The following is a 21,981-nucleotide window of genomic DNA, read 5'->3' on the forward strand; positions in this document are numbered from 1 at the left end:
TTAAGTAATCACACCACAGGCCATTCTGTCAGGAAATGGTGGCGCCAGGAGGAGATGCTATCTTTTACGTTGCAAAGTCAGTGATTTTGGCTGTTTATATTGCAACAAGATTAATTTTTTTTGTGTGTTTTCCTATTAAAGCTTCCACGAGGTAGCTTAAGACAACAAAATTATTCTTTCAGAAATTTATAGATGTACCCATGAAAGTATCAGTTTTCATAATAGAAGTATAGATTCTATAAGCTTTAATATGACTGTCTGTTTAATACAGGAAATTTAATATCTCAAATACTGAAATGCCATACAGTTGTCATCAGACAATTAATTTATAATACACTGGCAAACCCCTAAAGACAGGGCAAATAAAATGTAGCTCTTCTAAGTGTTATTGCATGATTCCTTGGGTGCTTGCTGCAGCTGGCTAATTTTTTTTAAAATGATTTCTTCATTTTTATTTTGTGTACATTGATATTTTGCCTGCATGTATGTCTGTCTGTCTGTGTGAGGATGTTGAATGCCCTGGAGCTGGAGTTACAGACAGTAGTTAGTGCTGGAATTGAACCCAAGTCCTCTGCAAAAGCAGTTAGTGCTCCTAACTGGTGAGTCATCTCTCCAACCCAACTGCTAGCTAATTTTACCTGACAAGTGGAATGGGTCACAGCACTCATAGAACATTCTGGATGTTTCTACAAGAACGAAGTACGATCAATATGTTTAAATTGGTAAACTTTTTATAATGCAGATTGCCCGCTATCGTGTAGGTGGGCCCTATTTAATCTATCAAAGGCTCTATAGGAATAAAGATTGTGCTCCTCTGAGCAAATAACAAGGAATTCTGGGTCTTAAATTGGCATATTGGCTATATTCCTGGGTCTCCAGCCATCCAGTCCCCTCGGCAGATTTTGAACCTGCTAGACTCTATATATCATCGCAAGAAACAATGTCTGAAAATCAAATCACTCTCTCACTCCCTCGAACACAGCACTGCCCACCAGGCTGTGCTGATCCAAATCTGCAGATCAACTACAGGTGACTACAGCGCAGGGGAAACTTAGGGGATGTGTTCTCCCCCCCTCCCATTTTCCATTTTATGTTTAAAAGTGGATCGGTCTTTTGTACTTTGTGTCTGCCTTCCCAGTGCATGCAGATCCACGTGTTGTGGGCTATTCAAGCATTCTCCAGCAGGGAGGGGGTTAAGAAGGAAACCTGCTGCTGGCTAGATTTCACTGCCACACAGTGTTCAAGCCAATTCTAACTCGTCATTTAATTTATATCAGCAGAGAACACTAGTCCACAGTTCTTGATCTTTGTTTGTTTGTTTGCATGTTTTGTTTGGTTTCCTTGAGGCTGTAGCCCAGGCTGGCCTAGATCTGATGATCCTCTTGCCTCCGTCTCCCGAGTGATGTGAATACAGGCATGAGTCACCATTCCTGGCACTTTAGCTAAGCTTCCAATTGAAATCATTAAATGGGTATAGAGTTCTGATAACCTAGAAGGAGAAAGTTAAGGATCTTGTATCTAAGACAAAGGAATACATAGAAAATGACAGCCAACCAATCTAGAGAATGGCTGTAATGTGGCCAGTGAAACTCCATTTATTCAGGTGACATTTAGGGAGTATCTAATGTCTGCCAGGCATTTGATATTGAGAAGTCTTCGTCTTTTCCTTAAAACTCTCACAATCAGATAAGGCAGATGAGCAATTCCTACTACTCTGCATCTCTGAGCCTTAGTGATCAGCTAAATGATCCAGACTAGCCACTTCTTCAGATCTTTGCTTTCTTAGGCACTGTCTGTATCTTCTCTTTCACCGAACCCATTCATCTAATACTAAATATCAACTCTGTGCCAGATGATGGGCCTAATCTAGAGAATCAAAATGTAAGCCGAACACAAAAGGTTTAATTGTGAGAAAGACACTTAATAAATAATCACACCCACTGATGCGTGGTGTATGCTTTGACATAGAAAGACCGAGCAACATGACAGCAAAACATCAGGAGACCTCACATATATAGGAGTTCCTAGGGGATTCCTAGCAGCTGTGGATATGTTTCAGTTATCCAGGGCTTGCCTAGTACATGCAACGCCCTGAGCTCAGGTCCCTGGTGTGTGTGCGTGTGTGTATGTGTGCGCACACACACACACACACACACACACACACACACACACACACACAGGGGCGCGGGGGAGTCTTGCCGGTACAGAGACAGCTTTAAATAATTTTAAATAATAATTAAACATTTTCCAGGTGAACGGATAGGGAGGTGATGGGGGAAAACTCTGCTTAAAGAGACAGTGGTCATGAAGGATGTGTGTAGGAAGGAGACTGGATGACACCAGGAAAAGAGGCAGGAATGACACTGGGGACAGGTGTTGAGTCTAGCTGGGCAGTGGTGGTGTGGTGCAGGCCTTTAATCTCAGCACTCGGGAGGCAGAGGCAGGCAGATCTCTTTGAGTTCAAGGCCAGCCTTGTCTACAAGAGCTAGTTCCAGGACAGGCTCCAAAGCTACACAGAGAAACCCTGCCTTGAAAAACAAAACAAAACAAAAATAATAAAATAAATAAATAAAAATTAGAAAGAAAGAAAAGAAAAGAAAAGGAAAGAAAAGAAAAAGATCCTGTCTGTCAAGACTCTTCCCAGAAATGACCACTGCTCTGGAGATAAAGGAATACATTGAATATGTTTTGGACTCCCAGGTTGATTGTTACAGTAAAGTGCAGGCCTTTTATTTCTTGGAAGAGAGGCTGTCCCTCCCTTCCCAGTGCTCTTTCATTTCCCCCTAACATGAATGAACCACCAGCTGGCCTGGCCCCTCCATCTGCTCAACAGGATTTTGTTTACTTTTTACTTGACTTTCCCAATATCACTATCTGCTCTTCTAGTCCCAGGCAAATTTTATCTTTTTTCAGTATCTTTCTTGCCCATGCCAGCTTTTCTCATAATATCTAAAATGACTCTGTTTTGTTTGTTTTTGTTTTTTAAGACAGGGTTTCTCTGTGGAGCCCTGGCTGTCCTGGAACTAGTTTTGTACACACCTTGAACTCACAGAGATCCACCTGCCTCTGCCTCCTCGGTGCGGGGATTAAAGGCCTGGGCCATCACGGACCAACTAAGACTCTTATTTTTGAACATCTGAAACACAGCAGAGGTCTGGAGAGAGAATTCAGTAGTTAAACTTACTTGCTGTTCTTCTGGAGGACCAGGGTTCACAATTACCCATAACTACAGTGCCAAGCAATCCAACTGTCTTCGAATGTTAGAGGAACCAAGCATGTGTGTCGTATACTTACATACATGCAGGCAAAGCACCCATACACATAAAATCAAAGAAATTCATTTAAAATACAATGGATTGTAAGAGACACTATTACCATGAACCACGAAGAAAGTAAAAGCATTGCTGAGAAATTTGTGCAAAAATCTTAGTTGTCTCTATGTAGCCCTGAATGACCTGGAACTTGTTTATGTAGACCAGGCTGGTCTTCAACTCCCATGGATCCATTTGCCGCCTCCCAAGGGCTGGGATTAAAGGCATGTGCCACCATGCTGGAATTTTCTTAGTTCTTATAAAATGGTTGTTTTTCTGCTTGTTTTACATGAGAATTGGATTGCAATAATTTCTCCAATAACTATTTTTCCGGTTGAATTTAAGCCCAATAAAATATTCTTGATTTTAGAATACTAACAACAGTTAAATTTAAAATATAAACTTTAAAACTGCATACCTGCTCAATGAAGGTAGGACATTAGGATTAAGTTGATGCACAGTAGACAGGATCAAGCATGCTAAGGTTACCATGTCACCAATGGCAACTGTAAAGCACCTCTGACTGTAAAACACACTCTAACTTTAGAAAGAAATAAATGAAGGTCTTAGAATTGGATAATCCTTTTTATATGAACAATCCCCCGACTCTACTATGTTGTTTCTTTAACAACTCCTATTTCTATTTTGCCATATGTCCCTATTCATACTTTTAGAAACCACTAGTATACTTTCATTCTCCGTTGAATGCATTCATTCATCGGCGTTCATTAAGCATCTACAGAGATAGGATATGTATGAGGTTCTGCTCCCACAAACCATCGCCAATATAACCTACCTCCTCCCACCCACAAAAACCACAGATTGATGATACCATCGAAAACTCACTTGGGAAGTTATTAATTAAAGATCCAACTCCTGGCACTGCGAATGAATTCCTCAAATTCTCTTCCTGGCAGAATTCTCAAAGCAACTCTTGATAAAGCTAAAGTGTTGCTAACAAAGTTAACTGCAAAAAAAAAAGGATGCAGAAAGGCAGGTGGCGCATGCCTGTGAGCTCAGCGCTGGGAAGGCTGAGGCAGAACTGGTACATGTTTGAGACTGGACTTGTCTATACATATACAGTTACAGGCCAACCTGGACTACATACTGACCCCCTGCTTAAAAACCAACCAAACAACACAACACACGCACGCAAGCATGAATGCCTGTATGCACACATGCATGCGTGCGTGCACACAGTGAACCACAGTAACCAGATTTAGGGTTGGACTTCCGTAAACATTTTTTCTCATTTAAAAATTCCATACACTTGCAGCTGGAATGAAAATCTCAAAGAGATGGTCACAGTCTTCTCCACATGTTGGAACTCTCGTTCACCTGACAGCCTTTCTGGCCACGTCCTGGGGAGACAGGCAACAGAATCCCCACTATTTTCTCAGCTTTCTCTGGAGCAGGGAGGATGGCTTCAACTTGACTTTAGCTGGTATGCAGGGCTAGGTAGTTCTTGGTTATTGGGAGAGGTCCTAGGTCTATTGCAGGCTGCTTGGCATTGTCCCAAGCCTTTCCCTTTCTTCTGCGGCCGGAAGTGAAATCCAAAAAAACGTTCAAGATCTTGCCAAATGGGCCCTGAGAGGTGGGGTCAGACACCCAAGGATGGAAGGGGATAATGCGGTCAACGCTCTTCTAAGATTTAGTACCTAAGTCTTAGATTATCAGCTTTGGGCGTGCAATAGACATTTTCCCCTCTCTCGTCTGTGGTAACAGCATTTACAGCTCAAACACAAAAATAGGTGTGTGGTAAGAATTCAGTCAGCAACAGGTACTTGTGCTCTGGGCCTGCAGGCTTTTTGGTTTTGTAGGACTACGGACCCAACCTGAGGCCTCTCACATCCTAGGCATGATAAGCTACATCAGTTCTTCCACTCTCTGACAGTTCTCTCCTTTAATACAGATCCTCGTGTTGTGGTGACCCCAGCCAATAAGTTTTTGTTCAATTCTGCTACTGTTATGAATAATAAGGTAAACATATATGTTTCCTGGTGGTCTTAGACACCCGGGGATCGTGAACCACAGATTTTGAGAACCACTGCCTTAAGGTATTCTGGAGAAGATACCAGCTTTCATCTAAGGTTCTTTATGCACCACGTGTATTGCTTGGCGAATGCAATGCTGCCCGGTCACCAGGCTTTCTAACACTCACAGTGACCATTAGGAGCTGGCACTCTTTCCTTATGGTATTTTTAATTCTTTGTAAACCTCATACACTGTATTTTTATCATGGTCACCCTCCACTCCCCTAACTCCTCCCAGATCCACTCCCCCGCCTCCCCATCTCCTTCCAATACCACATCCTTTTGTCTTGTTTTGGTTTTTAAACAACCCATGGGGTCCAATCCGTGCTGCCCACATACTGACCAACGTGGACTGCTGGAGTGCGGTAGACCTACATCCTAAATGCTGCTCTGAACTTCCGAGAGATGACTCCCTAACAGGATCTCAGAGTATTTTCTAGTGAGCAGGCAGGTGCCTTTTGTTTACTGAGGAGCAGCAAAGCTAGAGTTTGGCTAAGTTTGGGCACCCAATAAGAATCTGGAGAGATGAGAATTGATACAATATGTTTATCAGACCGCCGCTGGAGCGCCAGAGCGATGGATACAAATCAATACACAGGATGTTATTTGGCCAAAACACTTCTAGAACAGAAACTATTTTGCTTTAGGTCCCAGAGACGGGTACCTGATTTTGAGAACCACATATTTTTCCATCACGGTAGAACTGCAGCAGAGGCCAACCATGTCTTTTCTGTTTTGCTTCCCGTCCTCTTTTAAGTGACAAACAAATTAAAATAATGGGTCCATGGCAAGAGATAGGTTTCAATGAGCATGTGGGCACTAACAAGTGGGTCCTTTCAACTTAATTATATCTGTTAGAAAGGTTTTTGTGAATTATATTTGAAAATTAAGAATGAATGTAGCTGAGCTGCGGATGAAGTTCAGAGCAAAAAAACCTCCTGGAAAACAAAGCGCAAGAGAAGCTAAGGCAGGACTGCCTGTAAGAGGCCAGCCTGGGCTACATTACATAAAGAAACAAGCAAACAAGCAATCATAACAAATACAGTTAGCTAAATATTTATCAAACTCCTGCACGTTTGAGTTGGGATTTACTAAGTTCTGACCTTGGAAAAGCGTTTCACTTAGTGAATGATGCAGCCACAGCACAGATGTGTGGTGGAAACCAAACCCACTGTGAGACTATGCCCTTCTTTCTTCCTGTGTTCTTATAACACAAGGCTTGCTAGAACTGCAGTTGCTAGTTTTCACATCTGATTGCCTAGCCCTGATTCCTATGCAGTAGGCATTCAGAAATCAACTGACCAGGCTGTGGGCAGTAATTCCAGGCCTCCAGAGAGAACTACGAATCTGAGACCAGTTTGGGGTGGAGTCTATGTCTCAATAAATGAAAAAATAAAATTGAACTGCCATGTGGTTGTTTTGCCCTTCGTGCATGTTGAATGAATGCTTTACTAATCAGCGCAATTCCTGCGTATCAGCAACCGCTTTGAGAAATAAACTGCAGATATGATAAAGCAATAAATGCCTCCATCCAGCCAAGTAGGAGGCCAAAGCTCCATTCTAATTTCCTTTATTTCTAATGGAGTTATCAAAGACAGACTAAATCAACCAAAATACCTCCTGGCCGTCGAGAGATGTGTGAGCTCGCTCAAATGCTTACCTGCTCCTTCTGTGAGCTACCACGTTCCATCCCTGTTTTATTTTTGTCGGTGTCTCTGTGTCAGGCTATGTTGCAAGCGTCCCTTATGAAGCCCAGCTTTGCGTCACATTAGCAATCTTCTTTCTGGGATTGCAGGCATGGTCACCATGGTAGAACTGTTGTATGTGTGTGCGCGTGTGCGCCAGGTGTACAAACATGCGCATACACGTTCATGTGTGTGTCCACGTACCTGCGAGGTCTGAAGTGAAAGCTGAGTATCTTCCTTAATCAATCTTCCCCATACATACTGAGACAGACCTGACCTAGAGGTCCCATCTCTGCATCTCTGTTCAGGGATTACAGGTAGCAGCCACACCTTCCTTGCCTGGCTTCTGGGTACCTGAATCACAGCCCTCAAGTGAGTGAGGAAAACACTATCTACTGAGCCACACCCTCAGTCCCCTTGGTGTTTTTGGACCCCTAGCTAATAACTACTTGTTTGGACCCGAGGCATAGTGCTCTTGGTAAATGTTTCCAGTATTCACAGGTGATGGAAGCAAGTCGGGGAGACCTGGCTTCTGAGCCAGTTTGTAGGACTGCGTACCTCCGGCCAAATTGCTTTCTCTTTTGATGAATAGCCAAACCCGTGATGAAATACCTCAGAAGTGGATCTTCACCAGGATGACCACTGTTCAGCCAAACCAGGTAGACCTTGATAAATTCCTGACCTGGTTTCCTCAATGGTGAGAAATGATGCATTCCTCCAAGTCAAAATAGAAATTCATATGCTACTAATCTTGATATTGATACAGTCAATAGATTAGTCACTGGCAAAATAACACAACTTCCTAATAACTGATTTTCGTATTTGTTTTGCTTGAGATGGGGTTTCCTGTGTGCTAGACTGGCTTTGAACTCAAGTGTGTAGCCAAACTCTGAACTTCTGATCCTCCTGTCTCAACTACTGAGTGCCAAAAGTACGAGTTTGTACTTCCATGTCTCATTTGTGTTATTCTAGAGGTTGAAGCCAGGGCTTTTTGTGGGACACCAAGTACTCTGCCAGTTGAGCTACACCTCTTAAGATGTCTTTACTAAAACAGTGCAAAATACCAGTAAGATTAAAAAATGTGGTTTTTGTGCGTACCTGGGTCTCTCTCACACACACTGAACACTCTGTCCTGTGCTAGATCTTGAGTTTAAAACAAATTACTCTTTGATCTAGAATTGAATCATTTGATAAACTGACTTTACACCCATGCTGTGGTCCTTTTGGACAGTTAGAAGAGAAGGTAAATGGTCACTTGTGGATATAACAACTGAAATTCCAAGTCCAGTAAACCTTTGATTACACACACAATAAATGAGAGCCAACCCACTTCTCGGCACTGTGCAACGAGCAAACTTCTTTATCTGACATCACCAATCCCTCAGGTACTCTAGAGCTGAGCAGTCCTTGGGACAGACGTGTACTGGAGAAAGATGTTATGCCAACAGTTGGGTTTGGCTTGTTTCTTTCAGACAATCCCCAGAGCATGCTCCAACATGGCAGAAATTTGGCAAGGCCTTTAAATCTCCTCCTCAAAACACATAAATGAATGTTTCAAATAGCAACAGTCAAGTTGTCATTGGTAAGTGAATCTCAAAGGCTGAGTAGACACAGGTTTATGAAAAATTTTAGCAGTCTCAAGACTCAGCAGTTATTTTTGCCTATATTGTTACTTTTCATCCATTACACCAAAATGTGGTCATTGGACCCACCAACTCACTGTATTTTACTGGGATCTTCAAGTGTCAATAGAAACTGACGCTTTGAGATTATTATGCCTCCCTATCTGTTCCCAAGTGATTACATTTAACTCTTAGGACAAAGAATGTTAGACCCAATTATTTTTAATCTAGTCGTAAACATTTAATTTTCATATGCTAAAAACGAATTCTGTACTGGTATAAATAAATTCAACACTGAAGAGGTCAGTTAGAAACTCCTTGAGGAATCCAAGTTCCCTTTGTACTTTAATTCCACCAGCACTTAACCTGTTTATGTATCAAGTCCTCTATCTGAACTTCAGCTATCATTTAATATCCAAATCAGCGAGTATGTTTGCTATCAGAGTTCATTAAAAGCATGCTCAACTAGAACCCAGTCCCTAGGTCAGCAGCCCCAGACTGCAGATAAGTTGCTGTGGAATGATGGCAGATGCAAATCTCTGGGCCACATCAGAGATTCTGATTTGGTAATTCAAAGTTTTTAATCTAACTTCAATAAACACTTGATGGCATCTGCTGCAACTTGTGCACAGAATACTCTGAAAACTGCTTCCACAGTCCAAGAACAGTTTGACTTTCACAATTTTTACACTCCCCCCAAAAAAGCTCGCTCCATGCATAAGGCACTATGACGAACAATGCTAATTAGTCAGAATTATTGCGCTTTTCAAATCTTTTAAGACTACCATGAGTAAGAAACCTTGCTTCATTTTCCAACTTTCTAATTCTTCCTTAAATCACCAGTGAGACATTTAAGAACGCACATTAAACCCAGCATTCCACGAACGTTCAGTATCTCCAAGTCGAAGCTAAAAGTAAACAAGCAAGCTCTAAATTAATTGAATCTTGTGTTGTTTGGAGGAAGCTCAGAGGACTGAAGGTCCTCAGAGTTTAGGCAGCCGTAGGGTTCCTTGAAAGCCCATTTTAAAAAACAAAACAGAAGACAGCTTGTCCTAAGACCTCTTCACACAAGAGAACAGGAAACAAGAGATTAAACTATAATGGCAGGTAAATAATTTCCTAGACTTCCGGGGATTCTTGGCAGCAAATGTTATGCTTTTGGGAAAAAAAAAATCACCAACCACAAAATGACTAATATTTGTCAAGATGGGCTTGCAGCAGCTTGAGGTGTCTTTGTTCCCCAAGGTCAGCTCTGAGCACACTGACTTTTTGCCATATGCACCTTTTACACAGGAGTAATATTGAGTAACTTCCTATGTAATTTGATTCAGTAGGTCAGAGATAGAAGCTGGCATACTTGGATTTGAATTACTTGACCAATGGAGTATGAAAAGTCCTTCCTACCAAATACCTGAATCCAAACAGCATTTTTAATGTTTTTTTTTTCCCTCCAACACCAAGAATCTGGTATGACGGTGATAAACTAACCAAATCTAAACCAAATATACACTTAAAAAAAAAAAAAAAAAAAACAACAGCCATGACCAGCTAAGTCAAGGAAACATTTGTTCCATTGTAAGGATCCATCTGGGTATAGGTATGTTCCACGTTTGACACTCAGTACTTGAACAAACTTGTTCCTCTAGTTTTGAGGATCTTTGACGTTCATTTTTAATACTGTACGTTAGGAAAAAAATTCTAACCATTAATCTTTTTTGGAATGTCTTCTAAAGAAGCTCAAAATAACAGCACAGAAATGCCCTGTAGAACCAGGGCAAGCCAACAGGTCTGCAAAGAAACTGGGAACGGGCCCACAAAGCCAAAGGACGTTCTCATAAACATAAAGCAAGTCAGACTCTAACCCTCGGTTGTTTTCTGTCTTGAAGGTAGTAGCATCATCTCTGAAAGCCAACCGTCGTAAAGGGGCCTTGTCCAGGGAGGCAAACTATTGGAGAATGCCTTGACAGAAAACGTGGCTTCTTGCATTTGAAAGAAACAAAAAAACAGGTAAAATAAGATAAAACAAGCTCAGTTTAATTTCAAACGTTAATATATTTTCTATTTTATATTGAACATATGCATCTGTAACCCCTCATTTGCAGCAACCGTCACATCCTCATAGAAGGGGCGAAATTTATGATGCCTCTTAAAATAAATATTCTTTTTTTATAAAATAATAAAACTTCAAATAAATATTCTTTACACTAAACAATATGTTGAAAAAATTAGAAAATAAAGGTTGAATTTTACTGTAACTGTACAATATACATCAAGTCCAAAAGGGAGATCAGAGTCTTACAGCAAAGGCTTCCTGTAAGGCAAAATACAATCTAAAAACATACTGACTGATTCACATTCTTCCGAATGTACAACATATTAGTATAATATTTTGTGACTGTGCTATGGAGTACAGCACAAGTTGTTTTTCACAGTTGCAAATATTATCGTATATACAAAAATATAGCACATTATCTCTGGAGAAAACAACGGGGGCGGGGAGTCATCTGCTAACTTACAAATTTTGCAAGGGCTATTCACAAACGAGAAACTTTGCCTAGGAGTGTCTGCTGCTTTAGCTTCTGCAGTATGTGGGTCACGAACTTCCACTGCCTCCCCTCGGAGCTCCATTAGCTGAGTTCTAGCAAGCGTATCAGTTAAAAATGGCACATGGACAAAAAAAAAAAAGCATCTCACTGCAAACGACAAATACTCTATCCCTCTATTAACAGTGCCGAGATTACAGCTGTTTATTTAGTTGGTTGCATATGTGTGTTAAAAAAAAAGGTGGAGAAACAATCCTTATTACTGTAATATTCCTGATTAACAATAATGCTATGTTGGCTTTTCAAAGTTCCTAGGGGGGACAGTGGGAACTTTGCAGCAAACAGTGTTTGAGTTTTTACAACGGCACCCGGGCCTGTTCACGCGATCATAACACCCCTGGCACAGTTTAAGGCAACCCTTGGCTGGAAGGTAACACCATAAACAAGGCAGAAAGAGAGACATGACACCCATCGTCGACCATCGAGTACAACAATGGGACTGGCTGCAAGAACACGGGTTGTCAGCACAATTGTCCTCATCGTCGTTGGAGCAGTGATAGAAGAGACCTTTCACACAGCACACACAAGTCCCATAGTCAATGACGTTCTGGGCCGAGCAAAGGCACTGCTTGTCACAGATCCAGTCCGACGGCAGGGGCCTCGGGTAGGTGCATTCCTTACACTTGCATTTGCCACAGTCCTCACACCTGTAGGCATGCAGACCCAAGTCTTCCTTGCTCAGTGGCTTAAGCTCACCGGGTTTGAGCTCAGACTTAGGCTGCACCCGGATTATCCCATCAGCAGCAGGCCCCGGGGAGAAGGAAGATCCTAACAGCCTCTGTTCTGAGGAGCTGCTGCTGGTACTTGTCCTTGTACTGCTCCGAGACCCTGAGCTGACCGTGCTGATGGACCTGGACAGAGGGGCCCTTGAAGAATGAACCTGCGAGGGCGGGAGCCTGGGAGGCTGGCGGTGCTCGGGCAGACCGTGGAGTCTTTCGTGCTTGTGCTGAGTGGAGGAGCGAGGAGCAGGCTTGAGCCCAGGTCTTGGGACCACGGTGGGCCCCTCTGTGTACTCATTGGTGTTTCGGATGGCTCTGATCTGATCCAGAGACAAGACGTGTACCTGCTGCATGAGGGCATCTCTGGGGTCCGGCTCCCCACGCTGCCTGCCACTGTCATGGGGCGCCTGCAGCAGAGGCTGCGACCCGCTGCCACTCTGAGCTCTGGCCTCCATCAGGTCTTGGCAGTGTGTTCACTCCAGCAGGCTTAGAACACATCTGAATTCCTGGGGAAACCAAGAGGAAAGAAAATGGTTTACACTCTCAAGACTTCTCACTCTCCACCCACCAGCGTTGACTCTTCACTTCCCACACACCCCGGAGAAATGGGACTGGAAACGCACCAGCAGGGGTGAGGTAGAGCAGCCAAATGGTCAGGGCAAGCACTCAAAAGTGAAAATCATGGCCGGACACTCACAATCCTGGAATCTCAAAATGTGCAGTGACACAAAGCTAATCTTTGTAGGGTCACTTAAGTAACACTCCTTTAATCAAATAAACACGGAATTTAGAAGGCTCGGGTTCAATGTAAAAACTGGAAGAAAGCAAACGCTGGAGCCTTGCAGGGAGTCCTACCAACATTTTCAGAGGTCAAACACCTTTCAGATTTCCAAACGGGTTTAACTTTGTCAAGATCGTTTACATTCAACAGAAACAAGTACCTACAACAGTCTTGCTTTAAGTCAGCTTTTTACGTCACACAGCACGAGTTGAATAGGCAGTACCTTTTCCCAATCCCATATGATAGGAAGGTATATTCCGAGGGCAATTAAGGTTGCATTTTTAAATAAAGTAGTACAAAGTTATAGAATTAAAACAAGTCATTTCGATTCCCATTAGGTATCACAACAAACTCCTAAGAGCAAAATATATTTCCCACAGCTGGAGAATTATATATTCTACAGGCCTATGGTTCTAGCCTTAGAATCTCAACCCAGTTATTCCTCCTGTTTCACAAATAAAGCCTCAACCCAGTTATTCCTCCTGTTTCATAAATAAAGCATGCAAACACACACACACACACACACACACACACACACACACAAAGCACGTTATTTCCTCATTTTGAAAAATACCCAGCAACACAAAGCAGTAACAGCAGTAGGAAAAGCTTTAGAAATCCGTAGTGTCATGGCTGGAATCTGTCATTCTGTCAAGTAAACGCTTAAGTTACAATCAGACTTAGATTTAAAAAGTACCACCCTCTCCCAAGCCCTCAGAAAAATACATAGGAAAATAAGCAAAAAACAGACTTTTAATCCAACCTTTGCTTTTTTGGAAAAGGACGACAGCGAACAAGGCAGGTGACAAACGCCTCCTAATTAAGAACTAGGCAGAGCTGGAAACCGATCTGCTCACCTCCAACTGCCAGGTACACAAGGCTGTTCTTTGCTTTCACTCCGTTTATCGGCTCTAGGTGCGCCCCCACAGTCATAGCAGGTGGGACTCAGCCAGAACCCCGGGGACTTTTCTCCGGGCTGACTGACGCTTCGAGGGGCCAGGCCGGCCCCTCCTGCGTGCAAACCCCAGAAGCTCAGGCAGGCAGGGGGCGCGGGCGCCTCCGAAGGGGACGTGTCGTGAAATGCACGGGCACACTTCCCCTCCTCCACCCCCTCAGCTAAAATTTCCCCGAACCCGAGAGAACTGCCAGCCAGTCCCAAGGAGGGGGGGGGCACTCCAACACGCCCACCCCTGCAGCAAGGTCACCACAAGGTGTTTTTGCGAAGGCCCTCAAAACGCGTGTCCCCAGTTTCCAAATCCGATGCCCGGAGGAAGAGAGCCAGGCCGGGACGCACAGCTTGCACAGAAGTCTATGCACCCACGCTCCCAGAGAAACACCAACGTGCAATGACCGTCTGCAATCTGCACACGCCTACCTTCTTTTAGATCAAGAAAAAGACATATTTCTTAAACCGAAAGAAAAAAGCTTTATCCAGAGCCCCACTGCACACACCAGTCTTGCTGGACTCGGACCCCTGGGATTGGAAACTTTCCGAGAGGTCTTGCCGTGGAAGTAGCATCTTTCGGGTGGGAAAAGAAACAGTGATTTCTACCGCTCCCCGGCCGTCTCCCTCGCAGGCCCCCTCCACCCCTCTGCGCTCTCCCAGTTCTCTCCCTCCCCCTCTGAGTGCTTTGAAACCCCCATTAAGAACAGTGTGTGAGCAGACTAAGGATTAGGGGAAAAGGACTTCAGCACTAGGGTGGGGCAAACCGACACAGAAACCCCTTTGTAAAAAACGCGTTAAGACTCCAAATCTTAAAAAACAGTAACACAAAAGAGGGAGGGGAGAAACTAGCCTTTTTCTTTCTTTTTTTTTTTTTTAAGTCACCTACTTTCAGGTAATGGAAAACGATCGCGACCACTTGATAACTCTCTTCCTGTGCTAGGTCAGCCCAAGCGTCCAAAATAAAAAGAAAAAAAAGCATGACCCAGGCCGACCATGAAGAACGGAAAAAAGAGAAAGCCGCACTTCCGAACCGCAGAGACGCGGCGCCAGGCTGGGCGACGCTCCCACCCGCACCGGGCTAGACTGTCCACACCGGGCAGAGGCGGGGACTCCCTCCGCCTGGCAACCTACCCTCTGCTTGTCCGCCGGGTCTTCTGCCCCGGTGAGGTGAGAAACCCAGTACCCCAGCCCCACAGGCGCCCCCCGTCGCAGGATGGGCTTTCCTATAACTTGGCCTTATACCGAGAGGAGGAACAGGTTAGCAAATGTTAGAGCCTGCAACAGCGACCTGGATAAACCAGGGCTCTCAGCGACTAGATCGCCGCCAAGGCAGGGGTAGGAGCAGGAGGCAATGGAGCCGTCCTCGGCCCCGAACCCCTAAGGGAGAGCGGTGTCGCGGGGTGGAGGACACTTCACCGACGCACCCTGCAGCCCGGCCGTGGCCGAGCCCCTGTCCTAGTCAAAACGGATCCGCAGGGCTGATTCCCGATCCTCCCGGGAAGCCTATGGGTTCAGGGGGAGAAAAGAACTCTGACCCCACTGGCGGCTGTCTGTGGCTCCAGGAGGGGAAAAGCCAAACGCTCCTCACCGTGATCGCGGCTCTGCACCAACCCCTCTCCCTTGGATTCTCTTCTTTTCTGCGTTGTGCAAATAAATCCAGTCCCGATGCAAACTTTTTCCTTCTTTCCGAACTCTGTTTCAGTCCAACTTCCAAGTAATCGGTGGGAGGAGAAAAAAAAAAAACCACGGGAGAATTTGGAACTCAATCCTCCACCGTAGGAACCTTCCCGGATTTCGGGTAGAGAGATGACCTCTCTTCCAGAAGCGCACGCGGAGTATTTCCTTTTTCCCCCCTTTCTTTTCTTTCTTTTTTTTTTTTTTTCTCAATGAACAAGAGGCCGAAGCGCCGGGGTTGGCGAGTCTCTTTTTCCTGGTCGACGAGAGAAAAGAGGGGCGAACACGGCCTTACAAAGAACCCAAGGCCAGCTCGCCAAGTCCTGGCGGCCCCGGGCTGCTTCCGAGCGGAGGCTGGCGCGGGGCCGCGGGCCGGGCCGGGCGCGCGCGGGGGCCTGGGCGCTGCGCGCTCCGCCGGCCCCTGTCCTCCGCTCGCACTGCGGCGCGCAGCTCTCGCTCGTGCAGACTGGGCGTTGCGGAGGCGCGGCGGCGAGGCCGAGGCGGGGGCGGGGGGAGCAGGGGGGAGGCGGTGGGGGAGGAAGAGGAGGAGGAGGGTCTGGGGCCCGGCCGGGGACGGGGATGGGGGGGCGCGCCGCTGGCCTGCGCCCTCGCCTTTCCGGAGGAGGCAGGGAGCTCTGCAGCGGCCGCGGCAGCAGTAAATGGCGTCATGTGGATCCGAGGCGGAACAGAGCAGTTGTTGTCCCAGAGGATATATCGCATCCGGTCCCAGCTCATTGGCTCCGCGGGGCTACATTCACTCACACTCCAGCGCCCGCCAGCGCTCCGAGCCGCAGGAGGCATTCAAAAGGGCAACCGCGCCGCCCCGCGCGTCCCCAGTCGCTCCTGCAGCCGGGGCGCCGTCACGCGGGGCGCCCGCGGGGCCGCTGTGGCCACCGCGAGGTCAGTTTATCTAGTTTCAAGGAAACACTGACCTTAAGGCTCACCCCCACCCCCCACCCCCGGAGGCCACGAGCGCGAGCCTGAGGCTAGTCTCGCTTAGGGAACTTTCTCCTTCGCCACCGGGAGAGGATGAGGGACGTTGCAAACTCACCCGGCCGCACAGGGTTAGCGTGGAAAGCGAGTGGCAAGCTTTGAGATTCGATTCGGAATCCATTTCGGTTCTACCTTCTTGTCTCCTTCGCCCGCCCCACCCCCTCCAATGCCCGGGGGACGAAGCCGGTTGGGGGGGGGGGGGAGCAGGAGCGGGAGGGAAAGGGGAGCGGGAAGTGAGGTGGGAGGGCTATTGGTTTATTCTTTGTCTACTGGATTAACCCGATTATACACCGGGCACCAGCACAAACCGCCTCCCCCACCCCCGAGCCTTGTACGGGAGGGACGGAATGCAGATTCGGGTTTCAAGTCCCTTCTGCTCTGACTGGGATTGGCTTTTGACTGTGTGGACTTGTAGTTTGTTAGAATTTCATTTTTAAGAGGGATTATCTATAGATGGAGGCCTTTTGAAGACTTTTTTTGTATTGTTTTGCTCGATGCAAAAGCCTTTTAAATTAATTCAGTAATACCCACGCGATTACTCACGGCGACATCATGGACTTCCGAAATAGGGAGAGGGGGAGAAGCTGACTGTTCCCCTGCAGAACTGAATTCCTCCTTCGGGAAACCGTAAATAAAACAAGAGTCATCTTTCAAATCCCACTATTTGTCACCTAGAACATTCTCAGCAGTTCCTCTTGTTCGTGTTTGGAGTGGACTATGGTGAACCACTTAAAATAAGAAAATGCATAGGCTCTAGCCGCTGCTGGACTAAGAAAGGTGCCTGCACGTGGAAGCACCCAGCGGGTAACTGAAACAGCCACACATTAATGTTGCAATTTTAGTCCAGAACTTATAGGATGTTTTTCCTTTATCGGAAAGTACCTGCTGGAAGGTCAAAATTCCCGCACAGCACCTGCGACCTTACGCCAGGCGAGGTTCGAGCCGCTGAAAGCCGGCGTTAGAGAAACGTGGAGTTTGATTTCTCTCTCCCCAGCCCTTATCTGTTCGCTGCTACCGTGGCCTCCAGCACTTTGGGGGGGACGTATTTCTCCAGATTGTCCCTGTCACGTCATTTGCCTCCCTTGCGCTCTCGCCCTGCCCTCTCCGTGTTTCTCCACGCTCGTCTTTTTCGCCTGGGCTTTGGAACTAGAGATGGCAGGGGAAGTGGCATGCGTTATTTCCGGGCGCTGGGCTACGTGCCCCCACCCCACGACCGAGGGTGGAAGAGGTTCGGTCGGCCGGCTCCTTCGCGTCCCCGAGACTTCGGGCTCAGGACAGCTGGGCCTCTCAGGCCACCGCTGCTCGCGCGGCGTCCCAAACAGTGGAGTCTCCAGCAAGTGAGCGCAGGAGTCGCTGCGCTTCCCTTTGGAGCCACCAGGGGGCGTGCGCCAGGCGCAGGGCTGGAGTTGCTTTCTTTAGAAAGAAAGTGGGCTGGAGGGGTTTGCCTTTCAAAGGAGTGGGTCTGGCTGGCTTCGGGATTTTTAAGAGATGTATAGTATAATCGCCACGCAAGGCGGCATTTCTTGCCACCGCCTTAGTCATGTTGCCTTTGAGATTGAGCTTCTTCGATTCCGAAGAGCATTAAGTGTTCATTCAGCCCAGGAGCTCGTGAGGTCAAAGGCAGGTTGTAGCAAGGCTGTTGGTGTGTGACCAGCAAGAGGCTGAAGCAGAGCTGGCCAGAGAAACACCTCCCCTCACACCCTCGCACTGGGTGGCTGCTTCTAGGGAGCCATTTGCCCCATGCCATTTCCTCCAGAGCTGCAAGAGTTCTGCCAAGAGGTTATTAGGAATCAAAACATAAAACAGAATTTAAACCAGGAACTTCCGGATGCTTGGGGAAGAATCTAAGAATGCATACTTAGAACGCATAAATTAGAAAGAATTTTAGGTAATAATCTACTTGCCTTTTTTTCTCTCCAATAACCTTCGCATTGCTGCTTAGGAAAACATTTTACCTGAAACCTAAGACCAAAATGAATGTAGGAATCTACTGGATTCTTTTACATTATTCCTTAGTCTTTATCTTACTTAGTAATACTATTGTTTATCAGTCAGTGAAGTGTGTAAGCTACCATATTGTGCTTCCAAAGACTACTGTTCAAATAGAAAAGACGATTTGTCTTTGTGCACACATTGTATATGCACAATGTGGTGTTTCATGAAACCATTGTGCCTCATAATCAGTTATGCACACAAATTAAAACTGGCATTAATTGTGGATGAGAATCCAGGATAATGGCAGAGCTCAGACCAACAAGAGAAAGCTCATTTTCAGAATGTGTTGTGGAAAGTTCTAGAAAGAGAATCCTGATACAAGTGCCGATTTTACCTCTTGCAAAACGCTGTAAAACAAAAGACAGAACAATCACAAACAAGTCCCGGGATCTCCACGGTGCACTGATGATCAACTCCCGGATCCCGGAACTCGTGAAGTAACACACCTGCCCAATGCTGGCCGTGGATGAGACTCTGTTGTGTGCTAGTGAATTCTCAGCTCTGGCTTCGTTTCTTGAGTTCATTTATTTGTAATTCATCACTACTCTCTTCTCCATTTATTGTTTTTAAGGAGGCAGAATATGAACATTGGTGAATTTCACCTTCTCCAGTCTTTGCTAGAGGGTAGTGAAGAAGACTGGAACAGTCTGATTGGAGTTGTGTTGAGTGAGTTGAAACCTTGTTAGGATTGTCCCTGCCAACTGGCCTAAGTTGTTGGGTTTTCTTTAAATGGGAAAGTGTGTCTTTAGACAGCTCTCCATCCAGTCTCTTTCTGAGAGTTGAATAAACCTTGACCTTCCTTGCTTTAGTCTTAGTTTTGAAAACCTAAGAGGAATCTTGCAAACATACAATGTCTATTGAGACCGCAAATTAATAAGTACTTAGACATTTTGTCCTGTTACCAAAGGAGGTGGGTTTTTTTATTGTTTGCTTTGTATTCATAGGAGAATACAGTACAGAACACAACAGTGTATACTGTTTCCAGGGGTTACAGTTTGGACCTTTCTGCCATCATTTCTCTTTACAGTCCAACTGGGACAGTCAAATTCAGCTGTGCAAGAACTCTTCAGGGACCTTCCTGTAGCAAAGGACTTTGCAGTGGGGACCTTTTGATTTGGCGGCCAGGACTGTTATCACTTTACATTTTGAATTTCTTTGATTCCTCGCATTCTGTTGGTATTGCCTCCAGGAGGGGATTGGGAGTGGCTTCAATAAAGAAACAAAGGCATTAAAATAGACCACTTGATGCCTTCTCTAGATTGCTTAGAGGACTGGAAGCAGTTTATCTATGACTCCGACCTCCTTTGCTTGCAACCTTTCTCCCTAACTAAACTGGGTGCTCCCGCTAAGAGCTAAGGTTGCACGGGGCTAGGGGAGTGGTCTTGATAAGTGACCTTGAGTAGCAGGCTCCACGCGTTTTTTCAGAGCTCTGTACTTAGCTGGAATCTACCTGTAATTCATACTGGTTAATGAATGAGTATTCCTGCTAGATGCTTGCCCATTGTTACTACAAAAGATGTAAAGTCAGATGGGGGCTGAAGGCACGAAAGAATTCTATGGCTGACCTCATGAATTTTCCCGTTGCTTTTTAAATATATTTGTCCTTTGAATTAAAGATTAAACTTCTTCCTTTGTGGGACTAATCTAGTCCTCTGTCCTTCCCTCTTTCCGTTTACTTTTCTATGTGTTCCTTAACATTTGATCCTTTTTGTTGTAGAACCTTAGAAAAACTAGATGCTAAAGCCTAATATAAATACCTGAGAATCAGTAATGGACATTAGTCTTCAGATAGCATTGGTAATGTTAGTAGTGTTAGGAAGATTTGGTTTCTGAATACGTAGGATATTTTTAAAAATTTGTTTATTTATTATGTATGCAGTGATCCACCTTCATGTATGCCTTCAGGCCAGAAGAGGGCACCAGATTTCATTACAGATGGTTGTGAGCTAACAGGTGTTGCTGGGAATTTAACTCGGGACCTCTGGAAGAGCATCCAGTGCTCTTAGCCTCTGAGCCATCTCACCAGTCCTACAGAGGATATTTTAGTTTGACTTTTAGACAAGGTCTTACTAGGTAGCTAAGCCTGCCCTCCGACTCTGAAGACTAGTGCTTGTGCCTCCCAAGTGATTAGATTACAGGCAGGCATGGGGTCCAATCCGTGGATATTTTAATCTCATACTTCTCACTGTGTGAGCATTTGATCCAAGGGCACAGGAAGTTCAGACTGTTCTCTAGGGAAGATGTAGTCCAAAAATTCCCACCACCATGGTTATTTTAGTATAGACATCAAAATATTAAGGTCAACAGCCAGTTTCAAATCTCAGTGCACAGGTTACATCTAAATATGTCTGGCTTGGTGATTGAAAAGCGACAGTATACAGATTTAGATTAGTCTCATGGGAGGAAATGTCTTCAAGTTGCGGTCACTGAAATACTGAGAGTTCTATAAAACGGCTTTTAAAATTACGCTGGGAAGACCAGACTATGCCAAAAATCTTGAACTTTTTTGTTTGGGTGCTGGAATTGAAACAGAGTTTCTTGGATTTTGTTTTTGTTTGTTTGTTTTTTTTTTGTTTTTGTTTTTTGTTTTTCAATACAGGGTTTCACTGTGTAGTCCTGGCTGTCCTGTTACTACTCTGCAGACCAGGGTAACCTGGAATGCAGAAATGGCCTACCTCTGCCTCCCAAGTGCTGGGATTAAAGGCATGTGCCACCACTGCCTGACCAGCTTCTTAGGTTCTAACAAGAATACATAAATAGCTGAAATGTCTGATAAATGTTGTGGGGTTTTTCTTGTTTTCTCTCCAGAAAGGAGGTTTTTTGTGTTTGCTTTACTGATTCTTTAAAAGAAAATATTCCAGTTCTATTTTCAATAAATTAAATTAAAAAATTTACATTCGTTAATTTTGTTCAACTTTTAATTTTGGAAAAGCAAGTGTCTGGGAGCTGGAGAGATGGCTCAGCGATGAAGAGCACTTCCTGCTCTTGCAGAGCATCTGGGTGTGGTTGCCAGCACCCACATCACAACCCACAACCTCCTGTGACTGAGTTCCAGGAGATCTGATGCCATTTTCTGGCCTCTGAGAGGATCAGATGATGCCTGTATAAGATGCACATATATACCTGCAGGCAAAACAACCATCCATGTAAAATTAAAAAAATACAGTTTTTCTTTTAAAGTATCTGTTTAATTTTTTTTCTCTATTTTGCAGACAAAATCTCAGTGGTACCAGGGTGGCATGTGGCCAGAGGATGACATGGAATATCTGTGCCTTTCCCATGGAGTGCTGGGATTTTACAGGTATAAACTGCCACCTCCCGTTTATACGCTACCAGCCGAGTCACATCCTCCACCCTGGATTCTCCGCCCCCAAACAGGGTCTCACTATATAACCCTAGTTGGTTTGGAACTCACTGTAGATCAGGCTGACTCTGCCTCTTGATTGCTGGGATTACACACTTGCTCTGCCACACCCAACAGAATTTGGGGAAGGAGTCACAGAATTGAAGTCATTTGCTACTGTGTCTTGCATAAAGTGACGGAAGCAGGTTTGATTAACACCATGATTTCTTTTTCTTTCCTTTCCTCCCCTCTTGGCTCTCTCTTCCTCTTTCCTTT

The 21,981-nt window shown here is 45.2% G+C and overlaps 1 protein-coding gene across 1 annotated transcript; it reads right to left on the bottom strand.

The window, feature by feature from the left end:
• Nucleotides 1-11,246: 11,246 nt before the first annotated feature.
• Spry2 (sprouty RTK signaling antagonist 2) lies at nucleotides 11,247-15,836 on the bottom strand. Its single transcript, XM_041673204.1, has 2 exons — nucleotides 15,289-15,836; nucleotides 11,247-12,479 (listed from the first exon to the last, which is right to left on the bottom strand). The coding sequence occupies exon 2, from the start codon at nucleotides 12,426-12,428 to the stop codon at nucleotides 11,484-11,486; it is 945 nt and encodes a 314-aa protein (XP_041529138.1). The 5' UTR covers nucleotides 12,429-12,479; nucleotides 15,289-15,836; the 3' UTR covers nucleotides 11,247-11,483.
• Nucleotides 15,837-21,981: the final 6,145 nt, after the last annotated feature.

The sequence above is a fragment of the Microtus oregoni genome, unplaced genomic scaffold (assembly GCF_018167655.1).
Source record: "Microtus oregoni isolate MIOR12 unplaced genomic scaffold, Mior012 000001F_ref0000356, whole genome shotgun sequence".
Taxonomy (NCBI): Eukaryota; Metazoa; Chordata; class Mammalia; order Rodentia; family Cricetidae; genus Microtus; species Microtus oregoni.